Source organism: Passer domesticus, chromosome 16 (genome assembly GCF_036417665.1).
Source record: "Passer domesticus isolate bPasDom1 chromosome 16, bPasDom1.hap1, whole genome shotgun sequence".
NCBI classification, from domain to species: domain Eukaryota; kingdom Metazoa; phylum Chordata; class Aves; order Passeriformes; family Passeridae; genus Passer; species Passer domesticus.
Genome location: NC_087489.1, coordinates 4024673 through 4042478, shown reverse-complemented (window position 1 = coordinate 4042478; position 17806 = coordinate 4024673). Strand labels below are relative to the sequence as shown.

At 41.6% G+C, this 17806-nt stretch overlaps 1 protein-coding gene across 11 annotated transcripts in view; it reads right to left on the bottom strand.

Annotated features, from left to right (window-relative positions):
- Positions 1 to 17806, bottom strand: part of PTPRT (protein tyrosine phosphatase receptor type T) — a 445906-nt gene that overhangs the window by 268636 nt on the left and 159464 nt on the right. For all 11 annotated transcript variants that reach the window (XM_064391854.1, XM_064391853.1, XM_064391856.1 and 8 more), the window contains exons 3-5: positions 8401 to 8672; positions 3644 to 3725; positions 426 to 541 (exon numbers count right to left, since the gene is read on the bottom strand). In XM_064391854.1, the coding sequence (XP_064247924.1) occupies positions 426 to 541; positions 3644 to 3725; positions 8401 to 8672 (470 nt within the window). The remainder of the gene's footprint in view (positions 1 to 425; positions 542 to 3643; positions 3726 to 8400; positions 8673 to 17806) is intronic.

The following is a 17806-nucleotide window of genomic DNA, read 5'->3' as shown; positions in this document are numbered from 1 at the left end:
TTGCCTATTTTACCCACCCAGGTAAGTAATTTCAGACCTTGGAGATTTCCTTCTTAACAATTATCACTGACTCTGGGCTGAGAACATTTTTAAGGTGAAAGGAAAGCAGATGGCATAATAAAGCAGAAGAGAACAGTTCCACTTCCTCTCTCTTCTGCTTTATGGCTGAGTGTTTACAGGTACATGGGCATTTTTTTGAAACCAGAATTTTGCTATCACTGGCCATTTTTTCCTTTTTCTGTCTCCTAATTCCATGCTTTGTCAGCTCAACTCTCACCTATAAGCAAATTACAGCAATTCTTCAAAGGAACTTGATGAAAACATTTTGCTTCACCACCAATCTTTCTCTAGCTATTTATTTCACTTGCAAAAGAAAAGAAACCCCCAAATTAACTGCAAAAAAAAAAAAAAAAGCATTGCTTTACCTGGAGCCAGAGCTTGTCGTGCTGTGACCACTTCCCGCCGGCGATGCACTGGAAGGTGGCATTCTGCCCCACGTTCACCTCCACGTTCTGCAGCCGCAGGAAATGCGGGGCTTTTCCTGACAAAAGAGGCAGAGGGTTGCAAGGGTAGAGCCAGGCAGGAACCACCCGTGCTGCACCCACCCAGACACCCAGCAAAGCCTTTGCAAAAGTGGCTTTGCAGAACAAAGCTGCCCTTGGAGGTTTAACTGCGCCCTGCAGGGAGAAGTGGTGATGGAGCTGGGAAAAGGTGGCCTGAGGGATCTTAGAGAGCCCTGGCACCTCTGAAAATACAGATTTGGATCAAATCACAAGTTCATGGTCACCGGCACAATTTCTTATTGCCTGCTATAAAGAGTAATTGAGTCATCTCTTCTTTTCAGAAAACTATGTTTCTAAAAAGGTCAAAAAAAGTCAAATGCTTTTGTGCTTGTCAAGCATGACTGACCCAAACCCCATTTTCACAATAGTCTTTTATTCTTTTTCTTTTCGTGACTATCAAATATGTCCTAGACCTTTAGAACAATGCATCATCAATATCAAATCAGATATTAAATGAAATATTCATTTAACTGACAGTACTGTAGCGCTGGTTTAGTTTAAGATCACTGATATCAATGTTTTGCTGACACTAAATTCAGTGTTAGTTCAAAATTAAACCAGTGACATTAAAAATGCAGATATCATTTTTTTCATAAAGAAACTAGATGAGAGGATTATCTTCTTGATTAAATATCAGACTGAGTTAGGTCTCTATTTAACTAAAAGTATAAACAAGATTACAGCAGCAAATGCAACACCTTTAATTGAACTATTTTTTTGCAGGGGTTCAGAAAATGGTTTGTGCATAATTTGAAAAATTTTAGTATGATGCTCTGAAAAAACTTACACCTAAAAAGTCAATGTTTTTCAACAATATCTGCACATTTTCTAGTATGATTAGACACTGAAATACATAATTTCAGAGGACAATATAACCTCCCTGCTGTTGGAAGAAACAGCTTTAAAGGGAAGTGGGCATCTGTGGCCGTGCATGGCTGAAACTTCATGTACAAGCGTTTGACACATGAACAGAGAACACATGTTCATGCACCATGTCAAATGTTTTTATCTGCTCCTGTGCCCCATCCAGCACAGCTCACTGGCAGCTCCTGAAGGACAGGGACTCTGCACCATCCTGCTTTCTGGGCAGCAGGAGTTTGCATCCAGGTTTACTGGAAAACTCCCTCTGGGTGACATTCAGAACGTTCTCCACGGTATTTCAGGATAATTTTAACATTTGTGCCGGCAGTCTAAAGTGTGCAGCTGTAAGTCAGCTACAAATACAAAGGTGTGGAGTCCCACCTATGCCAAATCCTGGTCCTTGGGTCTGCTCAGCCTCTGGAGCATGGGTTGTGCTGTGATCCAAGGGCTCATGCACACAGAGCCAATGAGCTTTTAGCATAAGGAAAATGGATATTCCAGTGTTTTGCTTCACAGGACAAAGGAAAACAAGAGGCAGCACCAGCAAGACATTTATTTTTCTGTATTACTGTGTCATTAGGGGCATTTCACTGCTTTTTGCTGACTTTGGTTTTTCTGCCTTTGTCATCTGTGAAGGTAAAGCAGAAATGAAGAAATAAGACCAATGATTTAAGTAACCTCCAGGGCCACCAGGAGCTTCACAGTCCCCGTGTTTTGATTTACAACAATTGTAAAAAGAATCTGAGGGGCAAAGGCTGTACAAGGAAAGGGAACACGTGGGTTCACCCTGGTGACTGACACTGCTGAGCAACAAAAGCAGCACTGGGAACCAGACGGGAGCAGCATTTACAGCCATTGCAGAGAACTTCAGCTTGTAATGAGCTCTGTATGCTGGGGGTTGCAAAAAATTGAAAAAAACCACCAACCAACCAGCTCTGTTTCAAACATTGTGTTGCTGAGTCACCAAGAATGCATTTAATTTTGACAAGGACCTGTGTATACTTGAAGAAATGGATTCAAAATCAGTTTACTTAATTAAGCAGGGATACAACACAGCATCCTGCCTAACTGCTTTAAATCCCATCATTTTCTTGTTGAGGCTCTGCCCCAGGGCTTGTTTAGTGGCCTCTATCCCAGTGAAGGGAGCAGCAATCACCCAACACGCTGTGGAAGGCACAGACCATTTGGGGTTTTGTCTGGATGCTGCCAGTTTTCAGCAACATCTGGTTAATACAGACTGTAAGTATTCCTTAATGAAGTAAATGCACCCAAAGGCCTGAGCAATGAGCACATGGTAAATACAAATATAATTTACTTAAGCAGCAATTAAGCATACTGCAGTTATCAGAAATGTCCTGTTAAACTTGAGCAGAACCATGTCTGTCACATAGAATGGCAGATGTTCTTTGACATTCTGATCACAGCAAAACCAGCTGATTTCACTCCATCTATAAGATCTATCATTTTTTGTGAGCAGCTGTCACTGACTTACTGAAACCATGAGCCAGAAAGAGGGGCTGTTAAAGAAGATCTTTACATGTAACTGTGCATTACATCCATAAAATATGCAAAGTCCTCAAGCCCCACTTGAAGGTGGGTAAAGGAACCAAACAAGTTCAGACTCAAAGACTGAGGCACAATGCTCCTTTAAACATAAAAAAGTAAATAAATCTCATCTTATTGTTGTGTCTGCAATAGAACAAATGCAGCACTAACATTTTTGAATAGTGTAATGAACCTGCATTAGTTTCCACTGCTGTATATGTGCAGTGTCTGAATAAGATTAATTTTTGATATCTTCACAGCTTTCTGAGCAGGTCTAATATGATGAAACCAACCTTTGGGACAGGCCTCTTACCAAGGAAACACTGAAACTATTTGTTTGGTTCTTTTCAGAAGTTTGGTTCTTTTCAGAAGTTAACCACGCTGGTTATTATGAGAAGCATTTTAGATTGTTTTCTACAGCAATAAGATTAAGAAACAATAAAAACATCAGTTTATTAGCAAGTAAAGAAGAGAGAATTCCACTAGCCATAAAGTGAGAGCAACTTTTCCTTTTGCACAGCTTGCAGAGGTAGGTAATTAAGCAAGGCTGACTGTCCTTAGGGGTCTTGGAGGGAGACATTTTAGTGCTGACCCAACTGGGTAAATCTCTCCTTTAGACTACAAACTGTGGCCTACACCACATTGGTACAGTCAGAAAAATAAAGAGTGCTCACTGCAGGGATGGGCGAGGACTCTGACTTCATCCACAGCTATGTACCCAGGGTGTCCTTTCAAAGAGACAGATTCAAATATCACCTGAAATACAAAAGAAAATAAAATTCTGAGAAAGAACATTTACATCAGTAATTTCAGCAGTCACCACATTCTGCTGTTATTCCAAGTCTGATTCATTCAAAGCATTTTGTCAACAATGAAGGGATACCAGGGCAATTCAGTGTGTGAATGCAACATCAAATCTGTTGGGAAAGCAAAACAAAGGATTAGAGCAACATTCAATAGGATTAAAGACAGCTCTGTGCATCTCTGATTTGGAAAAGGATACGTGCCCTGGGTATACATACACCTATATTCTCTTAAGCACCAGTCCAAGAACATTAGGTGGATAATAATTTGATATCTTGTTCTCAGTATGCCTTGGAAGATTGGAGAAAACACTACAACTGGAGAAAGCACTACAATTCTCTCCCTGAATCAGTGACCATGCATTCCAGTCATTTGCAACTTCTAAAATTCACTACTAGAACACAGAGTTAACTATTTAAACCTAGTTTTCAACAGTTCTTTTTGTTCTAAAGAAGAGCTGGCATTCCCAGCCTGTCACTGTTCAGCCACTTCTTTATCTCCTGCATCAAAAGATTTAATACTCAACTGTCCAAATATTGCCCTGGATGAAAATAGACCAGAAATATCCTTCCTAACTATAGAATTGCTGATGTTCCTTTTTCTTTGCATTTGGGCTTCCAGAACATGGCTTCTTATGTTTTCATGGCTTCCTAAGATCTCTTCCCCCAATTTAAAACACAGTCAGATGTGAGATCTCCTGAAATACATGCATAAGGAAAAAAAAAAAAAAAGGCATAAAATACAGGCAAAGGCAACTAAGAAAAGCTCAGGTGCTAATAATACATAGAAACAAAGTTCTCCTCCAGAGGGGACTGGACAACTATTAGGATGCCCAGGAAATACTAGGAAGAAGCAAGCCACTGGAAGATAAAATAATCCAAAAACCATTAGCAAGTGTTTTGTGCTATCAAGGTCCTTGATAGGCTTTTTAGGGACTGTATAAAATAAGAGTATAAAATAGGAGTCTTTAGTATGGAAATTATAATTACTTTAGCAATTAAATATCATTCATGATAAAAATTACATTTACTGGGAAGGTCATGCAAAGCTCTACTGCAACTCCCTTCAGACCTGAATTCAAGTGCAACATTACAGCTACAAAATCTTATTTCAGTTTTACATTTGTGAAAAGTCATAAGCCACAACAAAGTAATTCTCAATTATCTGCAAGTCAAGAACTTGATAAGTTCTCCAAGGCGCTGGCATCAGCTATGAGTGGATGGCAAAAGTAAGCACCAATAAACAGAGAATTGGCTTTGGTTAATCTCCAACATGTGCAGGGTCTTTAATAAAGCACAATGCAACCTAATAACAACCAACTCAGCCTCTTCCTCTGCTGCAGAATCCACTGAGTAGAGGACTCCTCTCAATTCAAGCAATTTTGTTTGACTGTTTCATTCTGTTCTGCTTTACACTCAGATATTCCCAGCCCTTTCCCAGTTCAAACTTACACATTATTGTCTTTTTTCTGTATTTTGAAGCATCTCATCCCTATCAAAGTGAGAAGCACAGAAGCACACAGGCTTTCCTGAAAACTGGGGATTGAGCCCCAACATGGGAAAAAGGCAGGGATAAATGTTTATGGGGCCCATTTCTGCAAATCTCATGCTCAGTATCACTCATGTCCTTTTGAGTTCAGCTGGAAATGCAGCATGATTGTTGAGACAGCTTTGTAATTAATAATGCTTTGCATCTAAAGAACTCCATAGAAATTAATATAGCTGACAAAATACAAAGCTTCACTTTTCAAAAAGCATTCTTAAATGCTCTTGAGGTCTGCAAATACAAAGTCATTTCATGTTTCCTTCCCACTGAACAAGCCCCCGTCGCAGCGCTGTGATTTACCAACAATGTCTGTGTTAGCAGCCTGGCCCAGCTCATCTGTTGTGCTACAACACTTTTCTCCAGGCATGGATCAATAACATTCCTTGCTATACATCAAAAAAACACCTTTCTGGCAGGCTCTAGTGCTGCCCTTGGTGCATTCTGGGACTGAGTTCATCCTTATGGCAAGCAGTAATTCAAGATTACACGTATTACCTTTCTCCAAGAACCATTAGAGCTTTTTCTCGCTACGCTGGAAAACATTTGCAGGCTTAGAATCCAAGTACAAGTAACTCCAGGGTAGACATGATAAATCTCCCCACGTTTCTGTCTCAGCTAAGTGCTTCTGCAGCCAGATGACTCCTGTGACCCTTGCACAGAACTGCCAGGCCTAAAACACATCTCTGGCAGCTGCTTTGGATACCAGTTTTCCACTAGCCACATCTCCAAAGTTCAAAGTACTTGACAAAGCCTCACACCAAGGCAGAGAGATTCAGATTGTTCTGCCTGGCTGAATTTTTGGTGCACATCCCAGTCCAGGATGGTGTGGTTTAAGTGCATTAGGAGGATAATTGACATTTTGCTTGATGCAGAGTTCAATATTTAGCGAAAATGTTGGTTTTGCATGATCTTTTCAAAATACAGAACAGGCTGTCAGGTTTCTTGTGTGCAGAGAGTTCTCCAGGAATACAATTTTGATTTAAAGCTGACAAAGAAATGGCAAGTCTGAGGGTGGTGAGGCCCTGACACAGATTTCCCAGAGCAGCTGTGGCTGCCCCTGGATCCCTGGCAGTGCCCAAGGCCAGGCTGGATGGGGCTTGGAGCACCCTGGGACAGTGGAAGGTGTCCCTGCCTATGGCAGGGGGTGGAATGAGATGATCTTTGGGGTCCCTTCTAACCCAAGCCCTCCTAAGATTTTATTAAATAACACTGCAATGGCACATTCTAGAACATGAGTGTGAAAAATAAAACACCTCTCAGGCAGCAACACACCCAAGTTTTGTCAACTTCCCACCTCTGAACTTAGACAGCAGCATTATTTTAGGCTGGCAAACATCAATAATATTTCCTCTTCATTTTTTCAAGCTTCAAGTTCTCTTTTTTCTTTTTATTTTTTCTTAAACCTTGCTTAAATGTAGAAATTCACAAGACTACAGACCACCAACAAGACGAATTATAAAACCAGAGGCTGAAATCAGTCTACTAGATCCCCATAATATCGAGGACAGATCTCATATTTTAAAAGCTATGTTTAAGGAACAAAAATACAAGGATGACTAGTAGGAAACATCACTCTCACTTATCACAAATTTAAAAAGAAGCCCCTTGCATTTTCTAGGAAGGAACTACTCCTGGGCAGGTACTGCTGCTTTCCAATCCATTCAGTTTTGTGCTTCAGTAGAAAATTCTTGTTTGATTTAAAGGATTCTTTTGCCCAAGAAAAGCAAACTTGACCTGCCAAAGTACTTGTAAAAGACCTAAGTGAGGCTCAGGAAGCCTCCTATTGATATATCTGAGAGCAGGATCCCTCTTAGTGTGAGATCTGACTGCCTTTTGCAGGTTTTTCAAGCACCGATTTTCTGGGTGAAAGATCATTTCTGTCATCTCTGTGGAGCACCAACGATGAAGCAAATTCTGCTTCATGCCCAGGATCACGTTAATATGAATGGAGTAGGAGCACTCCAGTGTGCCTTCAGAACAGTCACAAGTTGTGCACTGCCCTTAAAACACCATTTCCCACACATTTGCATCTCTTTATCCTTCCCTCTCGCCCACCTGGTGCACTCTGTGGATTCTGCTGGTATCCACAACTCTTTCAGAGGCAGAACATTAAAGCTTCTTCCTCCAGCTCAGATTTTACAGACCTCCTACCCAGTTATTAGAAGCAAGAAAAAGAGAGGCTTTTCTACCTGCTGGTTTTTATACACAGACTATTTGCTGCCTTTTCATAGTTCCTTCTATCCTGATGCCTGTCTCACTCATGGCTTTTATTAGTATCACATGGACATCAAATCTCCTGCAAGGTTTAGGATGCAATTACCTCCCAGGCTTTTTTTTTTTTTTTGGTGTGTGTCTTGAATATAAAACAAGACAAAAGTATCCTTCAACAAATAAAAAGCAGTATGTGAGTCCATTGTGTGTGAATTATCTAACTGAAATTAAAACAATGGCTGCAAAGTTGCCACATGAAGTTTGAAGCAGACAACTAATATGTTAGTGTAAAACTAATATAACCAAAAAATAGAGTAGCAATTACATTCCTTGGCTTTGTCCTTGTCTAAAAAAAATAATCTTCTAACAAAATGAATAAAGCTGTGCTAGAAAGAGGAGGAGCTGAGGATCTAGTGAAGAATATCCAAAATGATACTGTGGTACAAGAATTTATTAGTACCTTATGTCCTTACACCCCTCATATGGGCACAAGATGCAAAGCCAAGTCAAAAAACGTTCCTTCTTATGGAACCAACCCAGGTCCAAAAATAATCCAGGGAGATTTTTGCAGAGATACATATCCAGAAAATGTTTTGTTTGCAGTCACACAGGACCACAGAAAGTGCCAATAAAAGCGGCAATTTCATCATGAATGTGTGGATCTTGTCAATAATTGCCTCCCATGCATCAGTCCGTGGCCTGCCAACAACTAAAGAAAAAAGTGAGGAGGAAAGAAATATGTCAAGCTGCCTATATATCCACTATAGGTCAATTTATTCTGAGAGGAAAATTCAGGGAGGGAAGCGACGATTTTCAAAACTAACAATAGCCATCCAAAGGAGAGAGAGGGAAAAATATTACAAACCCCTACCTGGTAAAAATGTGGCCAGAAGGTGCTGATGGCCAGCTCTGCCTTCACCCAGCCCTCGGTCACCACTCCCGACACGTTCCAGATGGGGTTGCCCTGGGGGCCCCCGTTGACCTTGACGTAGACGTTGAGGGAGCCGGGGCTGGAGCGGTCGCGGCTGGACAGGTAATAGTGGAAGTCGATGCAGTGCGTGTCATTCTCCTTCAGCGTGGGCAGCAGCAGGTGAGCTTTCTGCCCCGACGCTCGCCCGGAGCTGTTCACCATCATGAAGGAGCCTGCAGAGCAAAGGAAAAAGAGAATAAAGAGTGGGTTTGTTTGGATTTTTGGTGTAAACAGCTCTGTTTGAAAAGTCAGCGGGTCCCTCGCAAGCCACAAAACAAACCATTCCTCCGAAGGAAGCAGCTGTTTGGTGCCAGCTGTTAGGGAGAGAAAGGATATTAAAATTGCAAGGTATATACACCATAGATTCAGGGCTAGCTAGAACCACTTTAATTAAATAACTTGCAAATCAAAATAGAAATGCTGCCTTGCCTGTATTATTTTATCACCGTGTGATCTCACAGTCACTCTAAACAAAAGCACATTCCCACTTCAAGCAACAACCAGGTTCTCCTGCTGCACACCGTGCCCCAAAGACACATTCAATACAAGGTAACAAGTGACAGGACGAGAGAAAACAGCCTCAAGTTGCACCAGGGAAGGTTTAGATCGGATATTAGGAAAAAATTTCTTCATGGGAAGTGTTAGAAAGCACTGGAAGAGACTGAGGAGTCACCATCCCTGGAAATTTTTCAAGAAATGTGTGTATGTGGTGCTTGAGGATGTGGTTTAGTGGTGAGCGTGGTGTTGGGTTGAGGGTTGGATTTGATGATCTATAAAACTAATTTCCAACCCTAACAATTCTGTGGTTCAACACAAAAACAACAGAGCAAGCTCTCAGCTGATATTTGCCTGCATCAACTAACACCCTTCATTCCAGTCCATACCTGTGAACCCTGGCACCTGAATATTTGAAGGTCATATTAAGAAAACCCCAATTTTCAGAGCCCAACCAAGTGAGTGTTGTCAACAGAACAGCAACATCTTTACTTGTAATAATGCAACGGGACAATAATTCTTGTGGGAGGGAAGGGTAGGCTGAATTTAGGGAGGGAAATGTATACTGAGGCAATTTATGAGTTTGTTAACCTGGAAGTCTGCATCGTATTAACCGTGGCACTTGATGTTGAACTCGCATTTGGATTCATCAAGCAGTTATTTTATAGCACATTGTGTCTCCACTCATCTCCTCACAGATGCATCAAGGTGACAAATGTCAGCAATAAGGGAGAACATGATGAGAGTTATTTGATTCAGTTCTGGTTACAGGATCTGCTTTATGTGGGTGCAGACACTCACACTCAGAAAGAACTAAAGAAAACACCGGGATGGGGCAGGGGGAATCTGTGTGTCAGCAGCCAGGCATGATAATTTTTAATCAAACACAGCCCTCTTGACACTTCTGGTCTGATGCTGCTGCCAAGCCACACTGCAGATGGGTTTGTCTGCTGGCCTCTTGCAGTTCACAGAAGATTGAGTTTGAAAAGCCCTGCCTCACTTCTGACCTATTGACTTTCCCTTTTCCTCACCATAGCAGGTGACTCAGATGAGCCAGGCAAACATTTAGATCAATTCTGTGCAGTGAACAGTCATATATTATGAATTTATAACAGCTACAAGCAACTTTCTCTTAGAAAATTTTCCCCCCTGTGTTTATATGATATATATTCATTTTGTAAAGGAGCAACAGGAGGCAGTCAATCTTAAAAAAAAAAATTAATATAGTTACACACTCTAAAGACCTTGGAAAATTCCAGGGCAATGCAAGTACAGCTGGGGAACAGGAAGACACTCTAAGAAAATTTATAGGCAAGATGGTCTCTGGCAATGCTGCCTTTCAGTGGAAATGAAGGAAAAACAAAAACCAAAATGCTCCCAAGTCAAGAAATTCTAGATTTTCAGCAATGTTCAGAAATGTTAGAGCTGAATCCAAACTTTCTGGTTTCTGTCTAAAAATTAGGATCCTGACAAATGCCCATTGCTGATGTAACTCTGCTCTCAGTCAACCATAAAATCCTCTTCTTCAGCATGTACTGTATACACACTACTCTTAAAAATCTACTCATATAAACTAAACTTTTGAGAAACTGAAATCTGGGTTCTGTTCCTATGAGCTGAGAACAGTAATTATCAGCAAGCCTAGGTGCCAGCAGGCCTGGAGAGGCAGCACAGGCTGTCAGCTGAGGCAGCAGGCTGGGATCCTGACACAGCCAGGCTGGGGCAGGCTGATTGTGACACCCAGATCCACCAGGACTGGAGCCCCTCTGCTCTGCAGCCAGGCTGGGAGAGCTGGGGGGTTCACCTGGACAAGAGAAGGTTCCAGAGAGACCTTAGAGCACCTTCCAGTGCATAAAGGGGCTCTAGGAGATCTGGAGAGGGACTTGGGACAAGGGATGGAGGGACAGGATAAGAAGGAATGGGTTTAAGCTGAAGGAGGGGAGATTTAGATTGGAAACTGGGAAGGAATTGTTCCCTGTGAGAGAGCTGAGTCCCTGGCACAGGGTGCCCAGAACAGCTGTGGCTGCCCCTGGATCCCTGGCAGTGTCCAAGTCCAGGCTGGACAGGGTTTGGAGCACTACACCTATACCCTGGGATAGTGGAAGGTGTCCCTGGTCATGGCAGGGATGGGACTGAATTGGCCTTAAGGTACCTCCCAACCCAACCCATTGTGGGATTCCAGGATCTCTGTCAGTACAGAGTTGCAAGAACCACTCCTCTGCAGAGAATTTGGGAGGGAAGACACTGTGAAACCACTGAGCCAGGGTGGCATGGTCTGGAGGAGTGCAGCAGCTGCTGTGAAAGGCTCTGCCTGAGGCACGTCAGACCACTGGAGTTCAGTGAAGACAAGTTCTCCATGTGGCAGATCCCACCCTGGAGGAGGCAGGTGCAGCCCAGAATCACTCCAGGAACAGCAGAGCTCCTGTGCATTCCCAGGATTTTTGACCAACTGCCTCCCACACTGGGGAGGCAGCCAGGAAAACGGGATTTTTACACCATAATTGATTGCACAGCACCTGGCAGAGCATTCCACTTCTGGGCATGCCTCTCAACTTTTCTCTTTTTAATTTGGATAGTATGTAGAGTATCCTGCCCTAAAGAACTGCTCTGATCTGTGCTGTGTCTAACACATGCAGCCCTGAACTGCACTGGGGGAGGTAAGTGCTTCAATGACAGCAAAAGTTAGGGAGTATTTCACTTTTACAGATCCATATATAAAAATAACAAGCATCCCTCTGGGAGAAAAAACATCAGCTTTTATAAAAAGTTCCAAGCAATAATTACAATTTTATTTTTCGCCACCCACAAAATAATGAATCACAAGCTATTCATGGCCTTTTGTGCAGCTGCTGACAGTTCTGGGGAGAGTGGGGAGTGTTGGTGACAACACCAACAAGAATAATATCCATCCACCAAAAAGCACTTATCAAATAATTAGTCTTAATTACTAAAAAAATAGCCTTGCAAACATTTGTCATGGATAAATTATTGCCACCTTCCTATTTAAAACATATGATTTTGTTTAATACATTGTGTGTAGAGATACAGGAAGAAATCCTACAAGAAACACAACTTTTTCAGGAAAAGTCCTGATAAGAGGTATTATTTTATGACAGTGGAAAAGATGAAAAATATCCACTTACAGAGCCATCTCTGCCAGAGAAAAGAACTCACACCTTGTTTAAAGGGATTTGTTCCCTAGGAACTCTACCACAGTCCTTTCTTGCTGCAGAGCCTTGGAGTGGCAGCTTCCCCACAAACCTTTCCCTGGGATACCCTGGGCACAGCTCACCCCACAGGATCCAGAGAAACACCTCAAGCCTGGCCATCTTAGGAGCTGAAAGCTTGTAATTCCATCAAGGTAATCACTGATATAAATAATATATAAATATTAAATACATATAAATTTTAGATATATATATACACATACATATTATGAATACATAAATCTAACAACATTTAATATAAAATTCAATTGTGAATAAACGATACCCTATATCCTAAAAATTGGCCCCAAATAGACATTTTTCTTTTTTTTTTTTTTTTTTTTTCCCCACAGTGTGAACTTGAACAGGTATCCTGTCCTCCAGGACCTTCACAAAGTTGCTCTGCATGCTCCAAGATCAACAGATGAGATCCACTGTCCTATTACAAATTTCCAAATTTGTCTATGGAACTTGTGTGGGCAAGATCCATCATTTAGAGTAGGTGAGAGATCATGAAAACAACTCCCACCAGGAGAAAGTAAACAAAAGACAAGCCAGCCTTTTAAAGACAAATGTGGTTTTCCTCATTATCCTTAATGAAAATTGACATATTGTGATTTAGGGTCTGACAGCCTCTTTTAGGCTGAGCACAGAGCTGAAGCTGAAGGGACTTATTCTCAATTTATAGGCCTATATGTGCAAATAAAAGAGATGCAATCTGGTCTGGCACCAACAAATCACTTGTCACAATTTCTACTCATACAAAGGACTAAGGAATGAATTAACATGTCACAAATGGAAATTATTGACTAATAGGTGACTGAAAGCCTCCTGAATGTCTCCAGGCAAGAATATGAATAAAACAAAAGGTATCTTGGAGAAACTCTTGTTTAGACTGTTGCATATCCAATTGGGGTAAAAAAGAAACAAAAATATCATTGAGTTTCATTGTTTTGTTTACTCCCTCACAAAAGTTCAAGTTTCCAAGTCTACACTAAACTGAAAAAAATGGAATTTGGAGGAAAAAATTATCTATGCTGGATAAAAGTTCTTTTTTATGTTTATTTGACAGAAAAGTATAAGCTCATTCAAGCAAATTGAACGTAAGGTCAATTAAACATCGTATTCTTGGATCAACTGGTTAAATTAATTGATATCTTGCTGGTTTTACCCTGACTATGTAAAAATGAATGTGTTATGCTCAGATCAGTCAGAAGCAAGAAGGATGGGGAGACTGTAAATAAATTCATTTTCAAAAATCCTTTCCAAAGGCAGGAACATAAAATGCCACTCTCTCCTAGTTATTAAACATACCACTGAAAATTGGGGAATTAAACCATGAAGTGCTCTCTAGCTGGCCATAAATTTCAATTTTTCCCCTGCTTGGTGGATAATGATGCCTTGATAAGCGTCCTATTATTGATGCATCTGCAGCAGAGCTCCTGTTCCTGGAGCCGAAACGCTGCTCTGCAGCAGATGGTGGCTATTGTGTTTACACATCAGCACTTTATGTTTGCCTTCTCTCACGTCTGCAGTAAAGAGAAGGCCGTAATTGAGTTTTTAATGGCTTTGCACATTGTTCATTAAGTTTACACGAGTGTGCTCTGACAAATGACAGCTGAAGGAACGAGGCACCGCGGAGCCGCCGGCAGCACCCGGCAGACCTTGGCTGGTGCTGTCTCACTGCTGGCTTTGAAGAGCTGAGCTGCTTCAAAAGTCAAATTACAGCAACCAGGAAAGACTTGAAAAAGAAGCTGTCAAAATGCTCTGCTGCAAAATGAGTCTTCTAAAAGCCTGAGCACCAAACCCAGGTGTACGGTGTTGTTTTAAAGAGCAGATTCTTCCTGACATAAAGATGCAGGTTTCCAGCAGGTGCACCAGCCTGTCTTCAGACACACTTGTGTTTATTGTCCTAAGCTGTTTATTGCCAAAGAACAACTCTATCTCCCAGAAAGTGAGTCTGACACCTGTCTTTGTTAAGGCAGAACAAAGCAACATGGGATAATCTGGGCTGAAGGGGCCTCAGGCCAAGCCCCTGCTCAAAGCAGGATCAGCCCTGAGCTTACCACGGAGTCTTCCACACCTCCCCAGAGGACTGCCCATCCCCTCTGGAAAACCTCCTCCACTGCTTGACTGCCCTCATATTTCTTCCCTTTTATTCAGTCCAAAACCTCTCATTTCCAGTTAGATCCTTTGTCTCTCACCCTCCAGGCACCTGCTGTGGTACAAACTGACTCAGTACTCCTGATCCCCTCCTGCTAGGAAAGGATTTGTGAGGTGAGGCTTTGCTTTGCGGGAGTGCTCTGACCCTTTCCCAGTGCTCCATTCCCAGGAGACAGGACTAGGGTCACTTCACTACCTCATACACTGAGACAGAGCATGGGATCCTTTCCCTTTATCCATCCCTTTATCACAGGGATGGCTGCAGAAGCACAGATCAGAGCAAGGGGTCTCTCTGAACTACCTTCAAGTCACTCTGAAGGCCACAGAACAGACACTGAACATGCCATATGTTAAGTATGACAAAATATGTTCATGGACAATATAACAAGAAGTCCCTCTACCTCCACAGCTGGTTTCCAGCGGTGGAAAAGCAGCCACTTTAAGCAGAATATAAGAATACTTCACAGGGTACTGTAAAGCAGAATTTACCATTACAATCTTCTGACAATCTGTAATATAAAGATTTTTTTTGAAGTCAAAAGCTGCATTAACCCCATTAATTTGTTAGCCACAGAATGATCTTTCTCTTGCCATTTTTGTTGAGTCAGGAATAAGACTCTGTCAATGAGCTCTGGAGTTTGATTATACAATGTGCTGGGGAAAATAAATTAATATTTCCAGTCACTTTAAGATTCTGTAACTTAATTTGTAGTTGTTATTTTATGAAATTTATTATTATCTACCTGCTGCACACTTCCCACATTTTTACATCCATTTTTGTGTATAACACTGGAAAAAGGCTCAGAAATCTCTTCCCCTCACTGATGTACTACAGACAGCAGCGTTTGTCCAAACCCAGAAATTCTAAATCTCATAAGCATATCCCTTTTCCATGTATTAGGGCAAAATCAGGCCCATGGGGTTTAATTCTTAAATGTGAGTCATACTGAATTAATTTAGCTATGAAATTGTTTGATTCGCTGATAAATATGAATATAAATGGCAAGTTGAGCTCAGTATCATTCATGAGGACAATTCATTCACTTGGGAAATTGTTGGATAATAGAGAAGAACTTTTTAAAGAGACAGTCTACTGTTTGTAAAAAGTTTTTCTTCTGGAAATGAATGTTTTGAAAAGAATTATGATTTTGGGAGCTTTTTGTAAGAAAAATCTTCTCAGAACAAGACTGATCTCATATTACCTCAAATATTTGCTGTAGATATTTAAAGTAAAAATTGTGACATAAACACTTCCCCAGTCCTCCCTGAGAGATGAAGTGTGTGCAAAAGTGGGTCTGCTTTGCCACTTCCAAAACGCCTTGGGAGGGGAGAAGCTTGCAGTGCCTTTGTTTTTTACATAAAAACAAATAACTGTGGGACTATGCTCAGAATTAGGAAAAGCTGGTTTCCCACAGGTCCATAACTGCCAGCTGCAGACTTTTCCACTGATTCCATGACCTGAGCCATGCATGGCTGCTGCGTTTCAGTGCGTACCCAGACACTGCTGCCCATAAAACACCAGGGCTTTGTACCAAACTACACTCCTCTTACAAATGCTGTCCAAAGCCTGAGTCATGGTGACCCACAGACACGGAAAGATGCTCACAACCCAAAACTGATGCCTTATGAAGGCTACACCCAACAGGAACCAAAATGGTCCCAAAATGCACAAGCGCTCAGGGGGTCTCTCACTGTGATCAGTTCTGCTCCTTATGCAGATTGGAGTTCATTGTCCAGTTACAGCCCCAGCCCATGCAGTCTGATCCTGCTTGTTTTTCTCTTTTCAGTCTATGTTGTTTGTGCTCTTGGGGCTGAGATTTGGATCATTTGTCCTTGGTCCCCAGCTAGAGCAGGAATTGTTTTGTCTCCTTGCTCTGTGAAGAGAGCTCCTTATTGTGAAGCCCAGACCCACACACTAAAGCAGAATAGAATCTGAAAAATATAAAAGCCAAAACCTGAGGCATCAAAACTGTCTCCAGCCAAGTGGCAGCCTCCCTTTTTCCCCCACTGAAGTTTATGCTGAAGAAAGGAACATCTGCTGCAGAGGCTTCACCAGCCTGGATGGGGAAGATTAAACTACCCCTGACAGGAGAAACAAGAAAAAACTACATCATGGATTAGAAAGAAAAAAAAAATCACATTTTAATGACTTTCTGGTGGTTCAGAGTCACCAAACCCTCTTCAACTACAAAATCCATATGGAAGGCGATCAAGTCACAAATAAGCCAACAAATGCCTAATTAGCAAAGGGCTTTAAGGGGCATAATGGGATTTCTGCAAGAGGCTGTGAAGCAGGGGCTTGGGAAGGATTCCATTTGTTAATGGGATGCTCTTTTAACCTCGCAAGATTATTTAAATCAATAATAAAAATAGCTGCTTCTGTTGTTAAAAGCATTCTTCCAGAAGTGTAACATTTTGTGCAACTTTTGGTCACGTTATGTCCTTGAGAAGGACAGCCAATGACACAGACTGAGATTTTCAATAGAAAGATAAAATTCAGGACTCAGGTTCTGACTTCATAATTTCCTCAGTGACATGGGTTTTTATTCTTTATTGGCCTGAAGAAACTGAAACATGAAGACAGAATTCTTAAGAATAGCAATGAAAAGCAGCACTTGGGAGAGTGAGAGTGTCCAACACAGAAGAGACAAGAGGATATTTTTAAGCACAGGAGGGACTTATTGCCTCAGTTTTTCACCAAGGCATGATCTAGAAGTGCAAGAAAACTGACTGTAACACCTCAGAAGTGTCAAGGCAGAAAAACGAATTAATAGCTCTTTCTCTAATGAGCCTCCCCTCAGCTACAGGCCAGAGTGGTCTTCAATAGTCTGTAGTCAATATAGAAACCTGTTGGATCCAGTGTGGAAAATCAGCTCCAAAAAATTAATTCTCATTGCTGTGGACACAAACACAGCAATGATACTTCACTGCACTTCCAGACATTTGCTGTAAAGACATTTGTTGAGTCAGTGAGCTCCTGAAGGCATTGACATCGAACATTTCTAGTCTATAACAAGCACTGCACAGCTTATCACAAAGATTCATGACAACATTTCTCACTTCAGTGCTTCAAGGTGATCCAGCATGGCTTTCCACCTGCATCTCTAGAGCACAGTCCTTTACTCCTTAAAAATCACCATGGAGAGATGTAGCTAGAACAGCATCAGAACTCCAATCACATTTTCCTCTCCACCAACAAACTCACATTTTTATTTAAACACAAGTCATTGGCCATGAGAATTCAGGAGAACACCTTTGCTCTACAGCTACAGCCATGTGGCAGCTCTTCCAACCCAGAATGATTTGGGTTGGAAGAAACCTTAAAAAATATTTAATTCCACATTCTTGCCATGGTCAGGGACCCATTCAACTATTCCAAGTTGCTCCAAGCCACATCCAGTCTGGCCTTGGACACTTCCAGGGATGGGGTGTCCCCATGCACA